Source organism: Pseudochaenichthys georgianus, chromosome 12 (genome assembly GCF_902827115.2).
Source record: "Pseudochaenichthys georgianus chromosome 12, fPseGeo1.2, whole genome shotgun sequence".
In the NCBI taxonomy this organism is placed as follows: Eukaryota; Metazoa; Chordata; class Actinopteri; order Perciformes; family Channichthyidae; genus Pseudochaenichthys; species Pseudochaenichthys georgianus.
Genome location: NC_047514.1, coordinates 25,092,069 through 25,118,555, shown reverse-complemented (window position 1 = coordinate 25,118,555; position 26,487 = coordinate 25,092,069). Strand labels below are relative to the sequence as shown.

The 26,487-nt window shown below is 41.6% G+C and overlaps 1 protein-coding gene across 1 annotated transcript in view; it reads right to left on the bottom strand.

The window, feature by feature from the left end:
• The window catches only part of agpat2 (1-acylglycerol-3-phosphate O-acyltransferase 2 (lysophosphatidic acid acyltransferase, beta)), a 36,181-nt gene extending 12,231 nt beyond the window's left edge, over nucleotides 1-23,950 (bottom strand). Inside the window, exons 1-2 of the mRNA XM_034096062.2 lie at nucleotides 23,538-23,950; nucleotides 13,008-13,141 (exon numbers count right to left, since the gene is read on the bottom strand). Coding sequence (XP_033951953.1) covers nucleotides 13,008-13,141; nucleotides 23,538-23,719 — 316 coding nt within the window. The 5' untranslated portion in view covers nucleotides 23,720-23,950. The remainder of the gene's footprint in view (nucleotides 1-13,007; nucleotides 13,142-23,537) is intronic.
• Between the last annotated feature and the right edge of the window lie 2,537 nt (nucleotides 23,951-26,487).

The window sequence follows — 26,487 nt, the reverse complement described above, 5'->3', positions numbered from 1 at the left end:
TGTTGTTCATTCATATCTTATTTGACCTAGTTAACTTATTTTACTTAATTTATTTATGCATATTTTTGTATCTCTCCAACTTTAAACGATATTTTTGGATTACTGTCCTATACAACCTGATCTCACCAGAATGCGTGACTCCACCACAACTCCTTAACACCACAATGCGTGGTGGAGTCACGAACTTTGTTACATTTGCGTGTCGGCACCACGCAAACAACCCCAATGTAAAGTGAATGAGGCTCCTTTGTCGTGGTGCACACACGCATTTCTACAACGTCCCGCAGTGAGCTTTTATTCTATACAACGTTTTTAAAATCTACTATATAGCTTGTAGTAACTCACGGGAGGCTTCTTTTATTTTATTTGTATTCATAGTAATTTTTATTTCAGAATGTAAAATTACATTAGTTACGAATTTGTTCTCAAAAAACAGTGCATTGTGTGTAATGCAACTGTGATTTTTATTAAATTAGTTAGTTTTTAAGGAAGGCCAGAGCTTCAGCTGTGTCAAATAGATTGTTCCCTTCAGTTAAAGTTATTTAAAAGATAATGATCATGTCCTCTGTATTGTCAGAGCCCTAGAGATACTAGATTATCTCTCTATGGCTCTGTGTATTGTATTACGAGCGTCCATTCCCATTGGATAACGGAGAATTTTACACCCGGAAGTAAGTAGCCTATTCTCCTTACTGTCGATTGATTTTACAGTGATATCTGCACTACTCATCGACTAAAAAACACCAAATTGTCCTTGTTAATTACACAACATTGATTGGTTTGAATTGTGTGCAATGCTTTTGTATTTTCCCCCTTCGATTTGGAGAAACAAATATTTTTTCGGCGTTTTAGGATAGCCGAAGACACTACACTACCCAGAATCCTCAGCTATCGTTTGGAACTACACCATGTGCTTAGCTTGACAAACCCCGTGATCAGTCCTCAACCTCTGTGATTGGATGCGCGACGTTTACACACAGAGCGTCCAAAAGGACTTTGAAATGGAATGAAACCCATCGACGGCACACTATTCAAAACAGGAATCGAACGTGTCCTACCCCCCTCCCCCCCTTAGGTCACAGGCTCCTCCAACAGTGCTACGCAATAAAACAGATACACAGAACAAATTGTGAAATAGTGCAATAAGAGTCTATATACAAGTGATTGGAATATGATATATTAGATAAATAATTTCTAAGTAGCAGCCAGATGAATGTTATTTCTAAGTGCAGGTGTTTAATAGTCTTCTGGCCTGTGGGATGAAGCTGTCTCTGTGTCTGGTGGTTTTAGTCCGAATGCTGTGGTACCGCCTGCCAGACTGCAGCAGACAGAACCGTTTGTGGCTGGGGTGATGGTGGTCTTTTATAATCCTGAGGGCTTTCTTTAAGGTTAACCTGGTATTTTTACTCCACTACATTTATTTTAGTTACTTTACAGATTTGGATTAATGATGTGAAATATAAACAAGCCTTAAATCAGACTTTAGTTACACCTGAATGAAATTCAGTGAAGGTGATTGTCAAGTGCCAACAATCAGGCGAGATATTTGATAGTTGGTTGCTTGAGAAGACTAAATATTTATCTGCAGATCCGTTTAAAGCATATTCATTACTCGTTATTCTCTAATAGTTCATTAAAGACTGTATATAATTGCTATTTTGCACATCCCTTTCAAGATTTCAAGATTTTCTAAGGTTTATTGACATATCATATACACAATAGCGTAGTTATGCAATGAATGACAAACTTAGGTCACAGGTTCATCAACAGTGCATTACAAGACATCTATCAATGTGTGTACTTCCACCATTACACTGTCGTATTCTGCACATTTCTTTAAATAAAGCCTTATTAGTTAGCACATCCTCCTATCAGGCACTAAACTGTTTTACTCTAGATATCATTTGAGTATCTTCTTGATATTTTCTATTCTATATTTATATAATTGACCTTCTACTTTCCCACTATTTTGTATGTACTCTTAATATTTGAATGTTTTCATAAAATATAACACATTCAAAAGTGCGTTACAAAAATGAAAGACATTAAGAAAAAGGCATTTTAAACAGTCATTAAAAAGCAACACAATCTTCCTGCATTGCAATTACTCTAAACGTGTAATAACGTGCTTTAACCAGTAGGTGGTTTGGGTTAAAAGCATAGGTTAAAAGGCTGTCAAGTTTACAGTGTTAACAAAATAAAATATACTGCTGTTTCCGGTTTAGTTTACGACGAATATTATGTTGTTATTGTTTTGATATTTGTAACACAAAAGCGATGGAAAAAATCCATAGCAACCAAAAAAAGATGGTCTTAACATGACCCAGTCGTCTAGTAGTTAATAAAAACAATAATATCAAAACAAAATATTACTAACTTTATTGTGAAATTAAAACAGAACGGTAAAAGAATAGTTTCCAGTCTATGCTGATGCCCGATCTCTGGAGATAAATAAATAACTAAGACAGATGTGTAATATTTAATGCAGCCAAACCATTTATTACAATGCATTCATGTGATGACTATCAAAGAGTAAAGCAAGCACTGCTGAATAAAGTATGATTTTCTCTTTTACGAAACTTTTTTTTCATATGGAATGCAGTTGGAGGTCAACCAATCAAAGAGCTTGAGGGCTGATCACGGGGTTCATGGTGTAGTCCCAAACGATAGCTGAGGATTCTGGGTAGTGTAGTGTCTTCTGCCGTCCAAAAACTCCCGAAAAAATATTTGTTTCTCCGAATCGAAGGGGGAAAATACAAAAGCATTGCACACAATTCAAACCAATCAATGTTGTGTAATTAACAAGGACAATTTGGTGTTTTTTAGTCGATGAGTAGTGCAGATATCACTGTAAAATCAATCGACAGTAAGGAGAATAGGCTACTTACTTCCGGGTGTAAAATTCTCCGTTATCCAATGGGAATGGACGCTCGTAATACAAGACATGATAATTATCTTTTAAATAACGTTAACTAAAGGGAACAATCTATTTGACACAGCTGAAGCTCTGGCCTTCCTTAAAAACAAACTAATTTAATAAAAATCACAGTTGCATTACACACAATGCACTGTTTTTTGAGAACACAAATTCGTAACTAATGTAATTTTTACATTCTGACGAAAAATAAAAATAATTATGAATACAAATAAAATAAAAGAAGCCTCCCGTGAGTTACTACACGCTATAAAGTAGATTTAAAAAACGTTGTATAGAATAAAAGCTCACTGCGGGACGTTGTAGAAATGCGTGTGTGCACCACGACAAAGGAGCCTCATTCACTTTACATTGGGGTTGTTTGCGTGGTGCCGACACGCAAATGTAACAAAGTTCGTGACTCCACCACGCATTGTGGTGTTAAGGAGTCGTGGTGGAGTCACGCATTCTGGTGAGATCAGGTTGGTCCTATAGTATACATTGGAATGATTTCAAACCTGTTTTTATTTATCCTAATAATTATAAAGGAGTGCCTTGGAAATATGTGTTTACATAATTTGTGGTCAAAACGTTTGAGACCCACTGAGATAACTTAGACTAAAATTAACTTATCTAAACACTCAGAGAGTCCTTTAACTCACTGAGCCTCTCAGTCTGACAGGAGAGCTCTCCTCCACCCTGGTTGTAGAAACATCTAGTTCTTATATCCGTTAGCGCTACGAGCACTAGATTCTAATAACAACAGCGCCGGTACCGGTGCTCCCTCTCCCTCGCTGGCTCCCACGCTCGCACTTTGGCTGTGAGCTGCGGGCGCCTGATAAGCCAACATCCCCAACTTTCATCACTTACAGCGCCCATCGTACAGGGCAAATGAAAAGTGTAACCGGGATGAAAAGGGTGTTACATTTACTTAATTATGAATGTTGTTACATCAAGGCCGACAATTTGGATGAGCGCCAACGGTCAAAAATGTTTTTTCCCTCCCAGAGCTACCAGTGCATCGCCCCCCAGATCTGGCGCCCAAGGCGACCGCCTGTTAATACCAAAAATCGGCCCTGCCTAGTACATAGTGGCAATGTCTCAACATTTAGCAAAAATACACCTTTTATTGAACATACAGTAACAAAAATACTACAAATCCACATAACAAATCAAAAATGAAAAAGGGTCTCCACTTATTATTATTTTTTGGGTACTGGCTGGCGCCCCCTAGCAGCGGCGTGCACATTTCAGCAGCGGCGCTGCGCCGCCACTATTTGTATATAGGGGAAACACTGGCCATATCCTTTCAAATTGTCTCGACTTTTGCGGGTTTCGGCATTATGCCATGGAGCTAATCTATGTTTTATTTTCTTCTTTTTCAAAAGGAGACACAGAGTCTAATTTTATTCGCAGCACATCTGTAGCACTATCAACAACATGATCAATTTGGGGTGGTGTACATTTTGTATTGTTTCCTCCCCTACATGCAGACATGCTATCGAGTTAAGTATTGGTGGAATCTCTTCCTTAAATGTGGCTATAGCACTAACAGATAGGTTTCTGCTGCAGGAGGTTTTGACTAATGCTTTGTAGTCTAGTAACAGTACTTCAAAAGTTACTAAGAAGTGGTCGGATAAAGCAGGATTATGCGGTTCGACTAATAGTTGCTCAATTTCAATACCATAAGTCAGAACAAGGTTGAGAGTGTGATTATAGCAGTGGGTTGGTTTATTTACACTCTGACAGAAACCAACAGAATCTAATATAGAGTTAAATGCAACAGTAAGGCTATTTTTATCATCGTCAACATGAATATTAAAGTCACCTACGATAATTACTTTGTCTGTTTTAAGAACCAAAGTTGATAAAAACTCAGAGAATTCCGATAAGAATTCTGAATAAGGACCTGGTGCACGATACACTGTAACAAATAAGATTGGCTGCAAAGTTTTCCAGGTCGGATGCGTAAGACTCAGTGGCGGCGCCAGGGTATGGCTGGGGTAGGCTATAGCCATACCAAGAAATGGCTTAGCCCTACCTTAGCCCGACCATGAAAAAGTATGTTAAAGTAAGCATGTTGACAACACGGATTGCGAAAATCCACCGGTCGTGTCCACAACACACAAACTGATCCTGCTGTAATAACAAGTGCACGTTACTGACTCAATATGGTTGAGACCATTCAGGCTTATGCTAGAGGGGTGCAAGGAATAGTCTAAGTAGTGGGGGAGTTATATACACTAAAAGGTGTGGACATTCTCTCGCGTTATAATATCAGCGCAGCCGCGGTCAGATCAAAATGCCTCCAAATGCAATTTGATTAGACCTACAGCCAATCAGAGCAACGAAACATTGGGTCTGCTCGGGTCTGCTGCGTCATGCATTACCGATACGTCACGTTCACAGTGAAAAGTCCCCAAACTCGCGCCAAGTAAATTGCCGACAGACAGCAGAACTTCTAGGATTAATTGTATATTTCGGATGGATAGATTTGTTCTTAAATGCCTTCGCATTGAGGTACAAGTCGAACAGGTGCCAGAGTCACACGACCCACCTGAAGAGTGAATAGTGAGTTTTGAATATATTTTGCAATATGTATGACAATACAGAGACACAGGCCACCTGTGTGCTGTGTCTGTCTCTCTCCCTCTCCCTCTCTGTGTCAATTCTATATGCCAACTTTTCTTGTTTCTGCCGCTGCGTAGCATGTTGTAACAACGTGGAATTAGCAGAATAGCCTATTGTATTGTTTAACTCACACATGTTGCTCTCGATGTAATTTAGCTGATAAAAGGAGACTATTAAAAGCTAATAAAAGCCTCACTCGTGGCATTTCACTGTCAAGGGGTGCGATATAGCGTGTATGTAATTACATTACAAATACTGACTTGAGCCCCACCACAGTATGGGTTAGCCCTACCATAGATTACCCAACAAAAATACTCTGGCACCGCCACTGGTAAGACTAAAAACGAGACTTTCAAAGGAGGTATAATTTAATTTTGGTTTAGTATTGATAAGTAAACTTGAGTCAAAGATTGCTGCAACTCCACCTCCTCGGCCTGTGCCTCGGGCAATATGAGTATTGATATGGCTGGGTGGAGTGGCCTCATTTATGCTGACATATTCTTCATGTCTCAACCAAGTTTCAGTGAGACAGCATTAGGGGTGGGCGATATGACAATATATATCGTCGAGACGATATTAGGTCTCCACGATATGCCTTTTCAGAGATATCATATCTATCGTGATAGTGCACCAGGGTAGGATTTTCACATGAAGCCCCGAAAATAATTGTCCACCATGGCCTGCGTGCCCCTGATACTGTTAAAATCTCGAAGTTGGTTTAAAAGCGTCAGAACAGTGGTTTCTGAACTGCGTTATGCTGCGTTCACAACGGACCCAATGCGAATATTTTCACCCTAACCGCTGGAGTTTCACCGCGGCTGTCAGCTGTGTTTACTCCTGTCATTCAAACAGGACACGCTGGAGAGGGGGCGGGGCTTATATCCATGTAAATACTGTGGTGGAAACCAACTACGACAAAATTAACCTATTTTATCGTGATTTAATTGTAATACACGTTTCAAAATGATGCCGAAGTAACTAAATACTGATAACGGTTAGTAAAACCCAAGCTGTCTAGTCAGGATTCAGACAGTATTGCACTTCATTTATTGTCTTGGTTTATTATGTTGGCTTATATTTTATTTTATCAATAAGGTATTTATATTGTTTTTCCCTTTTGAAACAGATGTTCAGTTATGTTAAAGTCTTTGATTGCACTTCAAGTCTAAAGTTTACATTTTAATTGTTTGGCACTGATTTTTCCTCATTGATGTTTTATGTTTTACTTAGTTATGTTTTACTCTCCTTTTCATGTTTATTGATGTTACATCACTGCTAGTGCTACCTAAAACAGAAAGTGAATTTTTATACTGAGAAACTGTGCCTTATTTAGCAAGAGAGTGCATTTACTTGGTGAAGAAACCAGTGTTAACGTTTGTTGTGTAGGGTGTAGGCCTACTTACTTGAACACTGAGGAAGCCATATCAAAATTCCTGTTGAATTGTTAATTCAGGGATTCATTGCAAAATTAAAACCAGCTTGAAATGGTATTTTGGTCTGTGACTCCTTTTTATTTTAGTTTTTGTTACCTTGTAGGTGGTTGTACTGTTAAGTAACTTGAAAAATAACCATAATAACCGACATGAAAAAATATCATGATAAATATCGTCTATCGTGATACTGCTTGAAAAAGATCGTGATATTATATTTTTCAACTGAAACAGCTAAGATTGCAAAGGAGGAGGCGTTTAGGAGTGGCGATAAGCCTTCGGTATGCGTTTTTTGGTCTCAGGTTGGTGTGTAGCGAGCAGCCTTTACACAAACTGCCAAAAGCCTCCCTCTCCATGAACGACCGACGCCTTGCAAACGATCTGAATCAGTTCTACTGCAGATTTGAAAGCAAAGAGTTCAGTCCTGACACCATCCCCCATGACACCTCAACAGCTTCAGGTGCTGCTCACACGGGAACATTTGCATTTATGCACAGTGTGCGTTTTCAAAAAAGTCTTCCGTTCACACGCATTCGATTCATTTAACGTGTCAGTTCACACGACACCGTGGAAACGCTGTAGTACATATGCCAGGCCTGTAAGTGGCGCTGCTGCCGCCACAAAATACACCAAAAGCAGCAAAGAAGACCATGCCATGGTTGCCCTTCTGTTTTTTCTCCGCGGTGGACGGCGTGTGCTCCTGCTGTAAAGATGAAAATCACCCACCTCTCCCAAGGGACGAGGGAACCGCGCGGCAGAGTTTCCGTTAACATTTTTTTCGCCGGTCAACATGTCCGTGGAAAGTCTCGGTTCCCAAGAAAACAAGGATCACAGGATTAAATGACTACAGACCCGTCGCCCTGACCTCTGGTTATGAAGTCCTTTGAGCGCCTTGTCCTGTCCCACCTGAAATCCATCACAGACCCCCTCCTGGACCCCCTGCAGTTCACCTACAGAGCCAACAGGTCTGTGGACGACGCTGTCAACATGGCCCTTCACTTCCTCCTCCAGCACCTGGACACACCAGGAAACTTCTATGCCAGGATCCTGTTTGTGGACTTCAGCTCCGCCTTCAACACCATCATCCCGGCTGTGCTGCAGGACAAGCTCTCCCAGCTGCACGTGCCCGACTCCACCTGCAGGTGGATCACATACTTCCTGTCTGACAGGAAGCAGCACGTGAGGCTGGGGAAACACGTCTCTGACCCCCGGACCATCAGCACCGGTTCCCCTCAAGGCTGTGTTCTTTCCCCTCTGCTCTTCTCCCTGTCCACCAACAGCTGCACCTCCAGTCACCAGTCTGTCACGCTACTGAAGTTCAGACGACACCACCCTCATCGGACTCATCTCTGGTGGAGACGAGTCTGCCTACAGGTGGGAGATGGACCATCTGGTGACCTGGTGTGGGGAAAACCACCTGGAGCTCAACGCCCTAAAAACAGTGGAGATGGTCGTGGACTTCAGGATGAACGCAGCCCCATCACTCTGTGTGACTCCCCAGTAACTGCTGTGAATAACTTCTACATCACCATCTGGTACGTCACAGCCAAGCATAAGGGCAGGCTGCAGCGTGTCATCCGCTCTGCAGATAAGGCGATCGGCTGCAATCTGCCATCCCTCCACCACCTGCATGCCTCCAGGACCCTGAGGCGGGCAGGGGAGATGGTGACCGAGCCCTCCCACCCTGGACACAAACTGTTCACCCCCCTCCCCTCTGGCAGGAGGCTGCGCTCCATCCGGACCAACACCTCTCGCCACCTGAACAGTTTCTTCCCCTCCGCTACCGGCCTCTTAAACCAGGCCCGGCCCCCCCACTGACACTTTACCTCTGCCACATCATAGTCTATATGCATTACATTAATGCACACAATGTTCATACTCCTTTCTACACATATTCTTATTATTTCACATTTCATAGTTTATATTCTAAAATTCATTCATAGCATTCTATTTCCATGTAAATTCCTGCTTTATTTAATTTGTATTGCTATTTAACTGTAGTTTATTACGGTGTAAAAGATTTTGTGTTTTATATTAGATTCCTTGTTTTTTTTATATTTTATGTGTGCACCATGACATCAAGTCAAATTCTTAGTATGTGTGAACCTACCTGGCAATAAACCTGTTTCGGATTCTGAAGATCTTAAAATAAATACAAATGTATTTATTATAAACGTTAGTCCTTAACATCTATCACTGTGTATATCACTATTCAAATATATTTTCAAAGTTTAACAAACCTCACACAGCTCAGTGAAATGTTGACTTTATTTGATCATTTCAGTAAAAACTAACGTTCATATTTCTCTTTTTGATTATAATACTGATGAACGTTCAGAACAAAGCACTTTGGCAACTTACCACATACGTTTTAAAATGCTTAATAAGCACCGTAACTTTCATGATATAATTTCTCGGTCATAATCGGTTGTTTCCGTGAACGGTCGACTGTTGTGTGACGGCAAATGCTGCGGCCGCAAGGCATTGTGGGGCAGCACTTTCTCCTCTCCTTTCATAAAGGAAGGTCTAAGCCAGTGCTTCTCAAAGTGTGGTCCGCGGACCACTGTTGGTCCGTGAGCGCCCCCTAGTGGTCCGTGAGTATATTGGTAACATTTCACATTTTAAATAAATAAATACATTTAAGTTTTCCGCACTCTCGCGGGAATATCTCCGCAATGGAGCGAGCTTAAGTTGCACTTTCGATTGCATGATATAGCCCAGATAAACACCTTCATCACACCTGTGGCCACTTGTTTGTACCATTTTCAGGCAATTTTTAAAAAACGATGTGTTTTTGGATATTTGTGGAGTTAGGTGGTCCGCGAGTGTTTTTTTTATTGGTTAAGTGGTCCTTGGTATGAAAAAGTTTGAGAAACACTGGTCTAAGCTAAAGGAGGTTATAAAGGAAGTTTAAAACCTCCTTTCCTATCATCTAGACTAGAGAATTCGAACGGCACTTATCATGGCTGCCACTGAGGTACTTCCGGGTCATTTCACTCCTTTAGGAAGGTTCCGAAGCTAAATGGACTAATCGACCGCAACCATGGTGTTGTTTCCTGGTTGCTGCGTGGGGTCTGAGTGCCATGCCAGCGGACACAACGGGGCTCAGCCTGAGCTCCGCGGTGTCTCGCTGGCATGGCACTTGGTCTATATCCAGCATCCAGAGAAACACAGCTGGAAATCCACCTCACACTGTCCGCTATTGTTCTATAGCTGTGTGCCAATTGGTCCATTTGGACTTAGTGACGCTAATAGGCCCCGGAAGAAGAAAATGGAAAAAGAAAAATCTCCAAAGAGGCGTTCTGGGGCAGCATAGACACGTCTTTTCTGTGTTGGAGTTTTACTCACTACAGGGTGTACTTTGATATATGATGGGACCTTTAATTGGGAGTTATCTCCTTGAAAAGGACTTCCATTATAAAGCCAGACAAGCAGAGTGGCCGTCAGCAGATAAGAATAATGAAAGATATCACACACAATATTAGAGAAAATCAAAGGATGGTACACAGCAAGTATATGAGTTGAAGCTTGAGGGGAGAAGACACAGCAGACAGAACCAACATTAACTCAAAAAGGGAGCTTGAATCGGAGCTGCAGAGGTGAAGGATCTCAGGTCCTCGCGCTGTTATCACATTGCTGGAGGAGAATCAGCTAATACTGGCTGGGTGTAGCTGCTCCCATGGCAACCAAGACGCCAAGCAGACTCCTGCAGAGTCTCCTCAGCACTAATTAAATGCCTTGTTCTCCCCTGCTGTCACCTCCTTGGCCTCCAGCCTTCCCTCCTCACTCAGCGGCACAGAAACACTCTCCCAGGAACTGGTGGAGAGAAACTATTCCTCTGCTCAGCACAGCCAGAGTCCTCGCAGATTCAGGATAAAGAGGAATGAGGCAGTGCTCATTGAGTCATAGACAAATAATGAGACTAACCCCGAAGATCAGCTGTGAATGTCTGTTGTCATATTTCATAACGTCATCACCATAAAAAAATGGGCCGGATAGTTGGTTGTTATATTTATGTAATTCATGGTGCTGTTTAATTGCTGCTAGAATGCCCCAGTAATGAAGCTGCATGAATCCCTTTATGTGCGGAGAATAGGAATCACTTTAACATGTGTATTGTTGAAAAGGCTAAATGACAACAAATATATAATTTTTAAGATAAAGAATTATTAGGAATTTTGTATACATCAGTCTTTATTTTAACTTGACAAAAATATGTCGTTGTTGGAAATCTGGAATCTGTATAAAGTATAAAACGTATATTGTAGGTGTAGCCTAAGCTTATCTTTCTCTATGCAGAAATACCAGGTTTACACAGAATAAATAGATGAATGCGTGTGTTTGTAAAGGTGTTGTAATTCCTGTGGTTGCACGGCACTCGGCTGAATTCATTCTCCTTTTTGTCTAACACCCTTTGTCAGCACAAAGCTGTATCATTTTACATTTGTCCCAGTTTCTGCAGGACTGTTGTTAACCTACTCTGCAGCCTGCCTGAGCACCGACATCAGGACATGTGTAGGAAAGAGGACTTTGGATGGGGCTTTATTATTCTATTCAAAAAGGGTATGCACCAGATTGTTTAGGTATTTAGTCGATGAGGCATGGAAGCACAGATGATGTCTACAGTAGTCCTTATTTGGTTGCCGAACGAGATTGTGACTAACGGCAAATGTAAACAGGATCTGTCCATGCAGCTGTCAGAGACAATCCGGCTCTCTGTGATCACAAACACTGTCATGAATTCATGTGTGAAAGGTTACATCAGATCTGTGTGAAGCTATGAAGAGGATATTTAGTTTGTATCTTCGACAAAGAGTAGGCTTCACTTGACTATAAAGACAAATGCTTCAGGTTCCACATTATTTATGGTTCCATTGCCCTTTTTCAAATGTTGCTTTTATTTTAAACCAACTTCATAACCTCAACCAAGCCTAATAATGCAATATTTGTTGTTATTTTGTGCAGTTTTTTTATGCAGAAATGGAATCTGTGCACAGAAATATCTGGATGAGAATGCACGTATACACGCTTGAGATGATGAGGGGTTTGTGCTCGAGCCCATTCACCCTACAGTGAAACACATGCAGGTCATCAGCCAGTTGTTCATTGTCTGCAGTGTGAGGGGATGGCTTCCTGTGTGACTCAGCAGTGAGCTCATCCAGGTCAGCAGTGCACTCTAAGCAGGCAGTATTTCATGACGCAAGATTCCCAATAGTTAAATATAGTTGAGTATCATCCGCATAACAATGAAAATGTACAGAATGATTCCTTATAATATTGCCTAGCGGAAGCATATATAATGTGAACAAAATAGGTCCGAGCACTGAGCCCTGTGGCACTCCATGGCTAACTTTGGTTTGCGTGGAAGATTCATCGTTCACATGTACAAACTGAGAGCGTTCAGATAGATAGGACCTAAACCAGCCTAAAGCAGTTCCCTGTATGACAACTAAGTGCTCTAGTCTTTGCAATAAGATACCATGGTCGATAGTATCAAATGCAGCACTGAGATCGAAGCGGAGGACGTGAGACCAAATTAAGAAAAACTAAAATGAGTGCAGAGGAATAGCTGCCATCTGCACAACCATCTTGCGTCATGATGAACCAACACAAACATTTCAAAATAGATGAGATTGCTGCATTTCTAAAACTTTCAGCACCATTTCCTTCCTAAAAAAAAAGAACTATGACTGTTCTGACATTGTACAGGAAAACCATTAATATGACAAGTTCCAATGTTGAAGCTACCTTAATTTATGTTTGGAAAGTGTTTCAGTTTCAAGGTTTGCTTATACTGGTTTGACAATGTAGGAATCATAGCTCTTTTTATACCATCTTAACTGCAAGAAAACTATAAGGAATAACTTAAAGTCAGCAATTAGCATCCGTTTTTGATTTAATTCATATCTGAAAATCTATGGACTGGATGCTTTGCAAGTTTTCTGCAAGCTGTAGAGCAACAGAAACTAAACTGTTGTTTTGAGAATGAAATACATATCCATCTTCATACATAAATGAAGCACAGCACCCACCCAAAACATCCAGGGAGCTCTGGTGGTTGGAGATGATGACGTAGGGACCCTCGGTCTGCAGATGTTCCCAGCCGCTCACATCAAACCGGAGACCCAGGAAATACTTGACATGACGAACCAAGGAGCGGATAAGCCTGGGGGGGGAAAGAGGTCATTACAGTCCAGAATAAGTATAGGTTACTGCATGTGCAGCATGGGCTACATATTATTAACCCAGGACCAATGTTGGAGGAAACAGTAGGCTGTAGAAAGCCTGTTAAATAATAACAGGGATGCAAACTCATCAGGCATGAAAAAGGTGACAAGGATCCGAGCCCCCCAACCCCACGGAATATCGGCTTTAAAATGAGGAATTACAGAGGATTTTAGCAGTCAGAACAACTAAAGCAGCAGGTAATAATAACAGAAACGCCAAAGAGTCACATCTAATACAAATGTATAAAAGCATTTATTTTAATTGTGTAGCAGTCAGTTTATAATTTTGGCAGCACTGTTGAGCATTTTGAAAATGTATTTTCATGCCTCTGTGCAAGGCGTAGTCTTTCTATCTGTATAGCCAGTGGTAAGTTCATAAACTCAAGTACAATACTTGGGTACAATTTTGAGATACTTGTACTTTATTTAAGTATTTCAATGTTTTGCTACTTTGTTCTTCTTCTCCTCTACAGTTCAGAGGTAAATGATATTTAATCCCTTTAGTGACTTCACAGATGTGGATGAATGATGTGAAATATAATCAAGTGTTAAATCAGACTTTAGTTCCACCTGGAGTAAATCCACAAGCTACCCTGCAGTCTACAAAGTCATTCAGACTAGCTGCACCTTTACCAGCTTTGAGAACACTTTCATGATCAATCATTATAAAACATATCATATATATATTATTCTGAAATGGACCAATCTGCACAATGACTACTTTTACTGTCGCTACTTTCACTATATTTTGATGATAATACTTTTGTAGGCTACTTTTATTTGAGGAACATTTTGATTGCAGGATTGTTCTACATTCTGGTACTTCTACTTTTACTCAAGTACAATATTTGAGTACTTCTACTTTTACTCAAGTACAATATCTGAGTACTTCTACTTTTACTCAAGTACAAGATCTGAGTACTTCTACTTTTAATCAAGTAGAAGATCTGAGTACTTTTATTGTCTATATATAGTCTATATTGTGAATACATCAACTAATCAATGTCTATTTGTAACTCCTACCAACATAATGAAACATATTGATGCTGCATTTAGCCATTATTTGGCTGGACTTCTCTCTATGTGATTTGGTACAATGAGTGACACTTACACATCACAGACAGGCATTTGATCGAATGTAAATATCAAGATACATTATGAAGCTTTAAGAACAGTGTGCAGGTTAACTATTCCTTAGCCCAATGACATTGGAAACACAGATTTTCACACTGACTTTTCCTGTTAGGGCTTATCTTCAGGAACAAACCACACTTGAACTTTGTAGTGACAAAGAAGATAAAAACTCTGAAATCTGGACAACAGGATTTGTTGACATCCTCGTGGATTCATCTCCTTATTATAGACACATGCATTTCCAAACATTTGGACTAGCTATGTTGCAAATGTATTATCTTTTCAATTTACACACGGCATCTATTGCACGTCTGTCCGTCCTGGGAGAGGGATATGCTGCTCTCCCTGAGGTTTCTCCCATGTTCCCTTTAAACTGTGGGTTTTCTCTGGAAGTGTTTCCTTGTACGATGTGAGGGTCTAAAGACAGAGGGTGTCGTTTGGCATACTGATATTCTGTACAAACTTCAGACCAAAATCAAAAGGGCTATTATTTTCAAATGAATGTAAAATCTCTTGTTGATGTGTTATGATGAAAGGAAGGCCTTGGCATTTTATGTCCAGGCCAACTCCACATTACCAGTAATTGAGCACTCTATTTCTTAGCCTTTATTTGAAAATCACCCTCTTGTCACCAAGGTAGCAGTGGAATACAATTGTACAAAACTGCTGTAAAATTACTGTTACACTTAGTGTTTTATCTTAAAGGTCTCCTATTATGCAATTTGTAGGCATATTATGGGTCTCAGATATACAAAAATATACAAAAAACATGTCAAAATACCAAATCCTGCATTTTAGACATTCCTCATATATCCCTCTGTTTCAGCCCTGTTGGAGAACTGCAGGTTTGGGGTCCTTAGCTTAAAAAGGAGAGGAGGGGGAGCTTGTGCCTGCTCACAATTCTACGAGACACAGCTAAATGCTGCCGTGATGAAACGCCATATCATAAATACCACATCACGGATTATTTCTAAAAACAGTATGGAGCTCAAATGCTTTTTCTCTTGCAGGTTTACCACAAGGTGAGTTCCTTTTTTTATTTCCTGCTTTTTTTTTTTTACACATACTCTCTCCAGTACAGGTTAGCTCTGAGTGTTAGCGATGCTTGCTAATAATAAAACACGTCGGGCATTGTTTCTGATAGCAACGTTTCTGATAGTGCCGTGGGTCCACATTTCCGATGTTACGTCATATCCGACGCAAATCTGGATCAGCTCCGTCGTTCCCCGTTTTTAGAGATTTGGGTACGGAGGAAAAGAGAGGGTTTTGTTTTCTGACACTTTGTGAGCTCCCTGACACACAGGGGACACATGTGTATTCAAGACATCAAAAAGTGCATTCTGTATGATAGGAGACCTTTAAGGTTTGAGGACTGAGTTGATTTAAAAATTGGCAAATGACAATGAGGAATATGAGGCACTTAAGGTAGCTTTGGAGTTCATCTTAGCCCATAGCATTTAGGAAGATACAAATACAAAGTTTGAATTTTTTATGTTAGATATGCCATCTTTGCAATTGTCAATTATAACATGATCATACAGGCAAAACTCTGTCTAATCCAGGTGATGCTTTTCAGAGGAAAGAATGTTCCTATTCAAAATTGAACCACACCTTTTTAGAAAACAAATGAGCTGTTTTGCACGTGCACCAAACCAAAACAGACTTCGGTTACACCATTATTTCGACCTTCCCTCTGAGGGAAAATAGAAGAGTAACTCACCATCGTATGTCTCATCTTCTTCAAAAAAATACCTCATGTCCGTTCCTCATCAGTGAATCACATCCCTTCTCTCAAACTCCCTCATGTTGTTCATGTAATAAGCTCTAGTTTTAAAAATGCCTTCTCCCAATTTTCTTGTAACTTACGGTCTACAATCTTAGACTTTGCCTTTATCTTTGTTAACTTGGAACTCATGCTTTACAACCTTGAAATAATGATGGCAATAATGTAATAATAACTGTTATAATAAAAAATAGTGGGCTCCATGTTTATTGACAGTTTACAACAGCAATGTGTAAAAACTAATCAACCTTTTTCAATATGCTTTCGCAAATTAAAGAAAATGAAAGGATTAATTAAAGGCTCTTGCTGTGCTAATTTTCTTTGGTTATGCTCCCGATAATTATGGGATTAAAAAAAGCAAAGCCACTTATAAAAGCCTTTGTTTCCCCCTCATGCCAGAGCTGGTTATCAAACTAGACCAAGGAGAACATTTTCCTGGACATAAAGACTTTTTGTAGATACTGTACGGCTGAACGGCTGTGGAGCTATGGAGCTATGGATCAGGGGATCGGGGATTTGCAGTTATCTGATACTGTGGTCACTGGTCACTGATCTATGAGTCAAAGCTCACAATGGCAATCAAAGATACAAGAAGCTCCTGAATGCATCACCTGGGCTCGTTACCTTGTGACTCTCCCTTGACACTTAAAGAGCCTGTGACACGGTTTTCCCCCCATCATCCAAACCCATCAATTTGAGTACATATTGTCCCCTTGAAAACCGTTACTGAACTGATTTTGGATATTTGTACTTTGATAACCATTAATCTGCCTTCAATGTTGACAATTTCCTGGATCTTCTCGGGGATTCTTCAAGTCCCGCCAAATGATGGGTGACGTCATTGCGGACACAGCGCTCCAGCTGCACCGTCCAGGATCCCAGCTTCTGCATGTAAACCTTTATATATATACAGTCAGATGTAAACGCACGACGGCGCACACAGCAGCAAGCTCAGACAGCGATGACAGGTTAATGTTGAACGTGTCTGAGAGCTCATATGAGGCTGAAGGATCGGTTTATGTTGTATCTTCTAAGTTTAGGAATGAGGTGCGTCAATATGGGCGATCATATGGTCATGTAGCCAGTGGTGGAATGGGACTAAAAATCATCCCGGGACTCTCGACCGGCCCACTTTGGTACCGCTAGTAAGCTGTCAACGGGGGGAGCGGGGGATGTCAGGGGCGGCGGGTGCTGTATAGTAAATGTAAATATGTAAATATTTGTGTCACTGCATCCTGGTAAAATACAAATATAATGTATAATGTCTGTGTCTTTGACCTCAGCGCTGCGAGCCACCTGTGCCCTGTACTACGAAGCCAGTTCAACAGACCCTGGATATGTTTGAGTAACAAACAAACTAACAAACGAGATCTCGCTAAGCGGTCCGACGACGCTGGTTATCAACTCGGTAAATCAAGCCAGGGTTTCTCTCTCCAGCTGAGAGCGCGTTCACGTCTAAGACACGAGTGGATCTGACTTTAATTACATTTGTCTCGAGTGTTTCGTCAACATAATGTGTTAAATAATACTTCTGCATCCAGTCTGTGACACTGAGTGTTGCACGGCCAGATGAGGCTGGAAAAGCTGACTCAGATAAGGAAATATATGATATATTATGATCGATGATCTGATTGATGATGTAATATGAATGATAAGTGCGACACGTCGGCGTCTTCTCTGCATACGGCAGTTTAAACTGTATTTTCTTTATCCTGTAATATGACTTGAGAGATTTAAACTCCGCACACTGAGTGGATCTCTTTTCTATAGACGCCGGAGGCGGGCAGCGTCAGGTAAAAGAAGTTATTTAGCCTTCTCAAACCTGAGCCTCACGCGCCGCCTATGGGGGATGTGCTGGTGACTTATCCGACCGGCCCACTTCGGTACCGGCCCATCGGGATTCGTCCCGATGGCCAGTCCGCCACTGCACCCAGCCCACGTAAACTGTCAACGGGGGGAGCCTCGCTGCGGGGAAACGGTGGACCTAGTGTCCCGATCGGAGTGGGAATAATAATAATAATCCGTGCATTTTATCCATTAATTTCCCCAACATTGTGGTAAAAAAAACACACGTTTAATCCATGTTGTTGGTGTACTACAACTACAAAAAGCATCGGTTTGTTTTCTCATCAGGAAATGCAGACCGGCTCAAACAAACGATCATTTAATGTATCATATGTTTGCCGAATTGACATGAAAGCACTAATAAATGTAGTTTCATCCACTTGAGTTTACAACCACAAAAATAATCGATTTGTTTTTATATCACATCCGACGGGAGGAAATTCAGCAGCTCTACTCCCGATTTTTAATCCTAATGTAATCATCATCTTCACCACGATCATCTATGTTTATGCCGCCGAATTGACATGAAAGCACTGACAAATATGAATATACTGTAGTCAACTTCATTAAAACATTATTAACGTGCCCAAACTCAGTAATACACACTTTGTCCGTGTTTGGCTCTCGAAGCGTTCCCGCATTGACGTCACTTCCGGCTTCCCCCAAAACTTCAAAATGAGTGAAGGAATTTCCCCGCGATGTTCGAAATTATTGATATTTAACGGAACGGTATCGCTTTTTCTTTTTTAAACTGACGGTTCGAGATTACTAGTAGACCAATATTTCATTGCACAACAGTTGTTGGGATGGTGTCACAGGCTCTTTAAGCTTACCTTGCACATTAAGTATAATATTGACTAGTAAACTATAGTAAAATAACTTAACCTTTGACAGGAATACAGTCTCTAGAGTTATCTTTCAACACAACACATTCAGTCTAATACAAAAGCCACTGGTTATGCAATGACTCAGCCATGGTTGCAGCAATTGGAAGATTGCTCAAGGGGAATGAAATGGCCTTGGTTCGGTTGGATTCTTTTTATTGTCAATCCACTAAGCTTTACCTTTGGTTTATTTCATTATTAGTCCCTAAATAATTCCCTTTTCCTTCAGAGCATAACACCATTGATGCTGATTTATTCCCAGCATTAATTCAAGACATCCTGACTGCTCGGGGTTAAAAGGGCAGCCAGACCTCCTGTTATCCCTGAAAATACTGTACCGACAAAGATACCAGTGTCGAGGCTAATTCAGGTGCTAAAGGTCCCAGAACTGTTCAGGAAAGTGACATGGTCACATGATCACAAAGACACAGTTAGAGTCATTCATTCAGAAAGATAGGCACATGAAAATGAGTGGTTTACCATGTAGGCTTTAAAGGTCAGTTATCCAACAGCCAGAGTGACAACGTTACTGACAGCAACACTGGTGGCTTCCCATTGATGATAATACTCTACTCACAATATGGAAACTGAGCCTCTGCCCTTTCATCTGTTGTAATAAGATCCTACCTGATTAATATGTAAGCTATAGCAAATATGTCTTTCTATTTCTCTAACAATCACCAACTCTAAAAGAGAGACTGAATAAATAACAGCTTTAAAAAAGTAACCACTGTCAAATCCTGCTTTGAACTGTTAACTAACCCTTAATGCTGACACATCAGAACAAATATAGATAGGCAGACTCGTCTACTGGCAAAGGGAAAGCAGTCTATTGGCTTTTTTTGCGAGTTGTCTAAAAAAACCTCTAAATACGTACTAATTTAAGTGGGAAACGGGTATAAGTGACAGGTAAAACTTAGCGTCTGTAGCACAAACAGTACCAAGAAACCAAGAAGAGTGTTTCAGGGAATGCATGCACAACATTCAGCGTCTATGGATGCCTTTCACAAATTGCACATCCAGAGGCCTGTTCTGGCCAACCATTGTTTACTGTGTTACATTCAAGTCCCCAAAGTCAGCTGTGACGCAAGTCGTGAACCCCAGAATTCAAGTCTTTGTGCACCAATCGGACAAGAAATGTCTGTGAAAAAGCGACTCCGTCCTGGATGAATGAAAGCACTCTTTATGCTATGGCTGGCTGGTGTAAAATGTGCATCCATAAAACTCTTTTTACTCACTGGGCAAGGTCTGACTCTCCTTTGTCACGGTCAACAGGTTCTGATAACTTTTGAGCTGGCAGAGTGGCTCAATGGTGCAACATGACACCACCACCAAAGCTAACATGACTGTGAAACGGTTATTCCTAGAGTAGAGAGCGTGGCAGTGAGGTCTGCTGTTAAAACTGACAGAGCGAGGAAGCATTGTGCATCATAACTATCCCGTAAACAAACTCTAATCAGGGGGAAATGTGCTATCTGTCATGTAAGGAGGCGTGTGGCGCAGTGGGTAGAGCCTTGGTGTTGGGATCAGGGGGTCACAGGTTCAAACCCCACTGCAGTCAGCATGTCCCTGAGACACTTCACCCCAAATTGCTCCTGTGGGGATTGTCCACAGTATTTAGTATGTAAGTCTAACAAGTAACATGTAAACATAACAATAAATGTCTCTCTTCAAGGTAAGAGTTCAGCAATCTGTCCTCACTATCTATGTAGGTTTAACCACAACATCAGAAATAACCCTGCAACAAAGTGGACACTGAAGGCACACTACATTTCTATCCTGACAGGTATCAGTTGTCGGGTATAAAATAACAAATTCAACCTGTAGTCAAGGGGTCATCCATACCAACTTCTGGATGTATGGAAGTTCATTAAATGAATATAATAAGTACATATATGTAATGTTGGGTTCACTACTTATTTCTGCTTCAAACAAGAGGTCAAAATTCAGGCTATTGCAGGTTTAAAATCCAAGAATATAATAGTCACAGGAGCACCAAATGTGGATTAATCCGCAGAGAAAAAAGTCCCGAACACATGCAATGCTTCCTGCTACTTTAGTACTGTTTGGTAGGGGTGTAACGGTACACGTACCGAAATTATTCGGTACGGGCCCTTCGGTTCGGTACACGTGTGTACCGAAGTGTACCGAACGAATATAACGTTAAACGTAAAAAAATTGAGAACGTGAACAACTTCTTGGAAGTAATCTCAGGAGCTGCGTCGCAGCATTCTGAGTAATTTGCTCCCATTGTGTTCAACGCGTCATAGAGCGAGCAAGTCATTTCATTGGATGAGAGGGCATGCTATGAGAGCTGGTCAGAGGGATGCGTTCAAATTTAGTCAGTAATTTGAGGAACTGTCGAAAATTAATGGCGAACGCAGATAAAGTTGAGCTCGAAAATCCTCCAGCATCATTGAAGTCTCCGGTTTGGGAACATTTCGGTTTCGCAGTTACGTACAAGGATGACGGACAAAGACAGGTGGACCAAACCAAAGCTGTTTGTCGGCATTGTTCAACTAACATTGGTTACGCGGTTGGCAATACATCAAACTTGCACACTCTTGAAAAGGCATCACCCGAACGTGAATATCACCGGTACCAAAAGAAAAAAGACTGAAGTGCAAACCATGCGTACCATGCTGCGAATGGATCTGGCCCTTCCTACATCCAGGACATGGTTACACCGTACACCCCAGCACGTGCACTACGCTCTGCATCAACCAAACGACTCGCTGCACCCTCGCTGCGAGGGGGACCCAAGTTCCCATCAGCAAAAACACGTGGGTTTGCTATCCTGGCTCCAAAATGGTGGAATGAGCTCCCCATTGAAATCAGGACCGCAGAAAGCTTACACACCTTCCGGCGCAGACTGAAAACTCATCTCTTTCGACTCCACTTCGAGCGATAGAATGACTAACAAAGAACTGCTAACAGAGCACTTATATACTAATAAAGGACTGGCTTATCTATAGCCAGTTGAGCAGCACTTGAAATGCTTGGCTCTTTGAAACCTGATGTTCTTATATGATTCTGTTTTCCTCAAGGTTGTGTCTTCCTGGTCGAATGTACTTATTGTAAGTCGCTTTGGATAAAAGCGTCAGCTAAATGCAATGTAATGTAAACCCAACTCCCACTAGCATTTAAGCCTCCACCACTCGCAACAAGTTCAGACCGAGCCAAAGCTATTACAAACGCCAAATATCCTCATGTTGCCATGTTAGCAAAGCGCTACCTGGCTGTATCTGCTACCTCTGTCCCTAGCGAGAGGGTGTTCTCCACGGCAGGAGACATTGCTAGTGCCAGCAGATCTGCCCTTTCGGCAAGCAATGTGGACAAGTTCATCTTTCTTTAAACAACATGAAAATACAATGACAAGCAAGTCATAATGTCAAACTGGCTGCTTAGGTACTAGTACAGTACAGTTCAAATACAGATAATTTCAGTTCATCGAAATGCTGCACCTTAATGTTCATTTGATTATATTTTGTATTTGAGTGAATATTCACAGTTTAATAATAATTAAAAACCCAAAACTAATAGTTTGTTTTGTGAGTACTTGTACAGTAAAGTTCAAATACAGATTATTTCAGTTCATCGAAATGCTCCACCTTAATGTTTATTTTATTATATTTTGAGTGAATACATTATTCACAGTTTAATAATAATAAAAAAAAATATATATATATATATATGTTTTGTGAAAAAAAATTCTGCTGTACCGAAAACGTACTGAACCGAACAGTGACCAAAAAACCGAGGTACGTACCGAACCGAAATGTTTGTGAACCGTTACACCCCTACTGTTTGGGGAAAACCCGTGTGCTGATGTGAGTTATTTAGTCCTCTAATTTAGTCACAAGACATATGTTAAGTGTCTTGTGTGCTATATTAAGGGAAAGTAGAACTGGGACACATAAGGATGACCCCATGACCACTGCCACTAACTATAGCCTCAAGAAAACACCTCATTAATATACTTTCAAGAAAAACACAACATGAAAAGCTTCATAACACTAAGATTTGTTGCAGGGCTATAGAGTTGGATTGCATATTTAAAGTGCATTTGTGTTTTTTTAACAGACACACTGAAATCAGTTGATTTTTCAAAATTCGTGAACAGATGTAGCCTAGAAATGTCCACCACAAGTTAAAGAAAAAGGAGCTATGATACCAGAACTAGCCAAACAATGACAGCCTTGTGATATTCATTAGGCAGACTAGTGTGCTCGCCCCCGTCTAACTTGTTATGGCAAGATATTTGACTGGAGGGAAGATAAGTTAACATTCTTACTGCAAATGCAATTACCGTTATCTGAGGCAGGGATTGTTTCACTCACAAAAAAACAAGCCGAGACTTGGCTCGCTGTGAGGTTAAATGTTAGCATTCGTGTGTCCAGCTAACGTTAACACGTTCCTTAGACCAAGGTGTTAAGGGCGCTAATGTTAGCATATGTATGATTAAAAATGTATATATATTTTATTTATTTTTTCATATTTCAGACATAATGGTAGACTACACGCTCCCTTGTCAGTCACAGTCGTTATTTTAACATACACTATACGTCAGTAAGACATTTAAGGTGCCTTGCAAGCATCTTATAAAGTGCTGCTAGCCAGCCAGCTAGCACGCAAGCTAACGTCGGCTAGCTGTCAGACAAGCGACATTTATTATGCAAACAAACTCACCTCATGTTTTCAACGTCTCTGCCCCCGCTTTTAAGGAAACACATGGGAATTGCAAGCAGCGCCAACACCATCATCCAGGCGACGTAAAAGAACTTTTTGAAATAAAATACAAACGTGCTGCTGGTCAACATCAGGAGTGGAAACAGCAGCAGCAGCGGCGGTGCCATCCATAGCACATCCATAGCGATGAAAGTCCTGCTGCCAGCTAGAATACACACACGCGGCTTTTGGGATGAAGAAGCCGCTTAAAACACTGGCCGGGGCTACGATGCGAGCAGAGAGGGAAGCACCGAGACCCTGAAAACCATTACACAGTCAAAAGTAGTCCTTTAAGGGCACCCTGGCAATGGCTGTGCTCTTCTCTGCCCAAAAAGAACATGTACCGCTGCTCAATGCTCATCTGTTGCCTAATGGCATCAGAGGTGGAGTCAAATCGTCATCGGTTGTGATTTATTTTTTTACCATTTCCGGTTTGCTGGACCACTATTTCAGATGTCACAAGCTACCAGATGTGGTAGAAGTACTCAGATATTTATGAAAGTAAAAGTAGTAATACCAGAGTGTAGAAACGTGAAATTCTTGCACTAAAATCTGTAAAAATAAAAGCGTCAATATGCTAACATCTTCTACAACTATAACCAACATGCCGATTGGCCAATTAAAGAATAATATTGCCTACATGGTTTATTTATAATTGTTGATGCATACAGTACACCACTTTAATTTTGCAGCTAGTAAATGTGTATGATGTGGAGCTAATTTGTAATTAATTAACTTATAGATGGGTTGCACAACATTTAATAATACTCCATCATTTATTAGAATCTAGGCTCTTAAAATATAATTTAAAGGCTGTGAAGGAAAAAGTGCAATATGTTCAATCCGTGTATCTACCGTCCAATTGTTTTTCTTTATTAAACACGTAAACGGAAGAGCGTCTGATGCCCCTTTCACACCAACGCGTTTTCAGCTTCGGCTCGGAGCTGGAGCCTGAAAAGTACCGGTTTTTCCCATTCACACCGAAGAGGCGCCGCCTCTTAGCTCCGGAATCCGGTTCACTTCCAGCTCCAACAAATTGTCGGTCTAGACCAGGGGTGGGGAACCTCCGGCCCCCGGGCCGTATACGGCCCGCGAGACCATTTGGTACGGCCCTCGAGGCAGGGACGTGCATAGGTACGGGCTAATGTTGCCCGGGCAACGGCCCTTTTGAACTTTTTGGCTGATCTGCCCCTCACGGCCCCTACACACGACGGCGTGCGTTGCCGCTTGGCGGTGGGCGTGTCTTGAGCTTGGGGAATCAACGCGAGCAGCCCGACCAACAACCAACCACATGAATGTCCCGCCCCGGACATACAAAGCAAAGCATTCATGCTACATCCATGCTGGCTAAATATACTGTCTATGCTTGCTAGCTGTCCATTCAAACGAAATACACTGGATATAAACTCCCCAAACAAGCGAAGACCTACCAGTTTCCCCCACTGTCTCTGCCACCTCCCCCCATGCCTGGCTCCTCCGGTTTGTGTCCCTGTATGTTCCCTACCGCCACGATCATTTTCTCCTCCTTTTGTTGACATATGGGAAATAACTGCGGTCTGGCTCTCCCAACATACACCTGGTTTGATTGGCTAGTGCTTGTACTGTCAGATTTACATACGAGGGATTTGATTGGCTGACGCCTCCGTCGAGGCGGCAAAAGTAGAACATTGCTCTACTTTTGCAGCGAGCACCTCGAGAGAAGCTACGCTTTGCTCCCACAATGCAGTTCGGCGAATCGTGACGTCACCCCATTCAAAGTGAATGGGCAGAAGCGTTGAAGCGGCAACGCACGCCGCCGTGTGTAGGGGCCATCACTGTCCCGCTTCATTGTAGGATTTTTGCCAATTTAGTTTGACCATCTCTGTTATTAAGTTATAGAATACTAAATAAATAAGTAATTAGATACCTTACCGTTACTGCGCTCATAAAGAATGATAAGAATAAGAATAATGCGTATAGAACTGGTTTAATTAATTAGTGAGTTTATTTAAGGCACAGCAGTTACAATGATCAAACTACATTAAAACAGAATTATCCGCATTTTTGTCTTACTAACATTAGATATGTTAATGAGATATGGACCGCAACATTGTTTTTTACTGGTTTTCATTATTTATTTATTTTATAAAAAAAGTTCTTACGTTTTCGGGGGAGGCCCTTTTTCTAGTTTAGAGCAATATCCCCTCCAAATGTCTGTGCACGTCCCTGCCTCGAGGGAAAGCCCCAACAGACTGGAATACTTTACCTGCTGCTATTATGCTGCTTTCACACCAGCGCTTTTCCCTTTCTAGCTCCGAGCGGGAGCTTTTCTGGTTCAGCTCCGGTTTCCCTTTTCTGCTCCCGCTCTGTTCACACCGCCCAGAGCTGCCGCTGCTGCGTCATGACGTCACCGTTTACATGCCTGCTTCATAAAATCCAAAGCGCGCGGAAATCCCTCACATCGACAACAACAACAATGGCCGATTGTATTGAAGCGCTGTTCGCTTTGGTTATCCTCTTACGAAACGAAATGGAAGGCATCGGACGCCTTTACAAGGGACGACTTTACTTGGAACTTTACAAACATCACACGCAGGCATTTTTGTTGTTGTTCAGGAGGTTGATCCCGCCCCTGCCCCTGCTCCCGCCTCGACGTAAGCGACGCCGCCTCTTAGCTCCGAAGCTCTGGCCTCAACAAATGCCCCTTTCACACCAGCGCTTTTTCAGCTCCGGCTCGGAGCATCATTGTCGGTCTAGTCTATTTGTTGGAGCTGGAAGTGAACCGGATTCCGGAGCTAATGCGGCTTTCACACCAGCGCTTTTCCCTTTCTAGCTCCGAGCGGGAGCTTTTCTGATTCAGCTCCGGTTTCCCTTTTCAGCTCCCGCTCTGTTCACACCGCCCACTGGCGCCCCAGAGCTGCCCCTGCTGCGT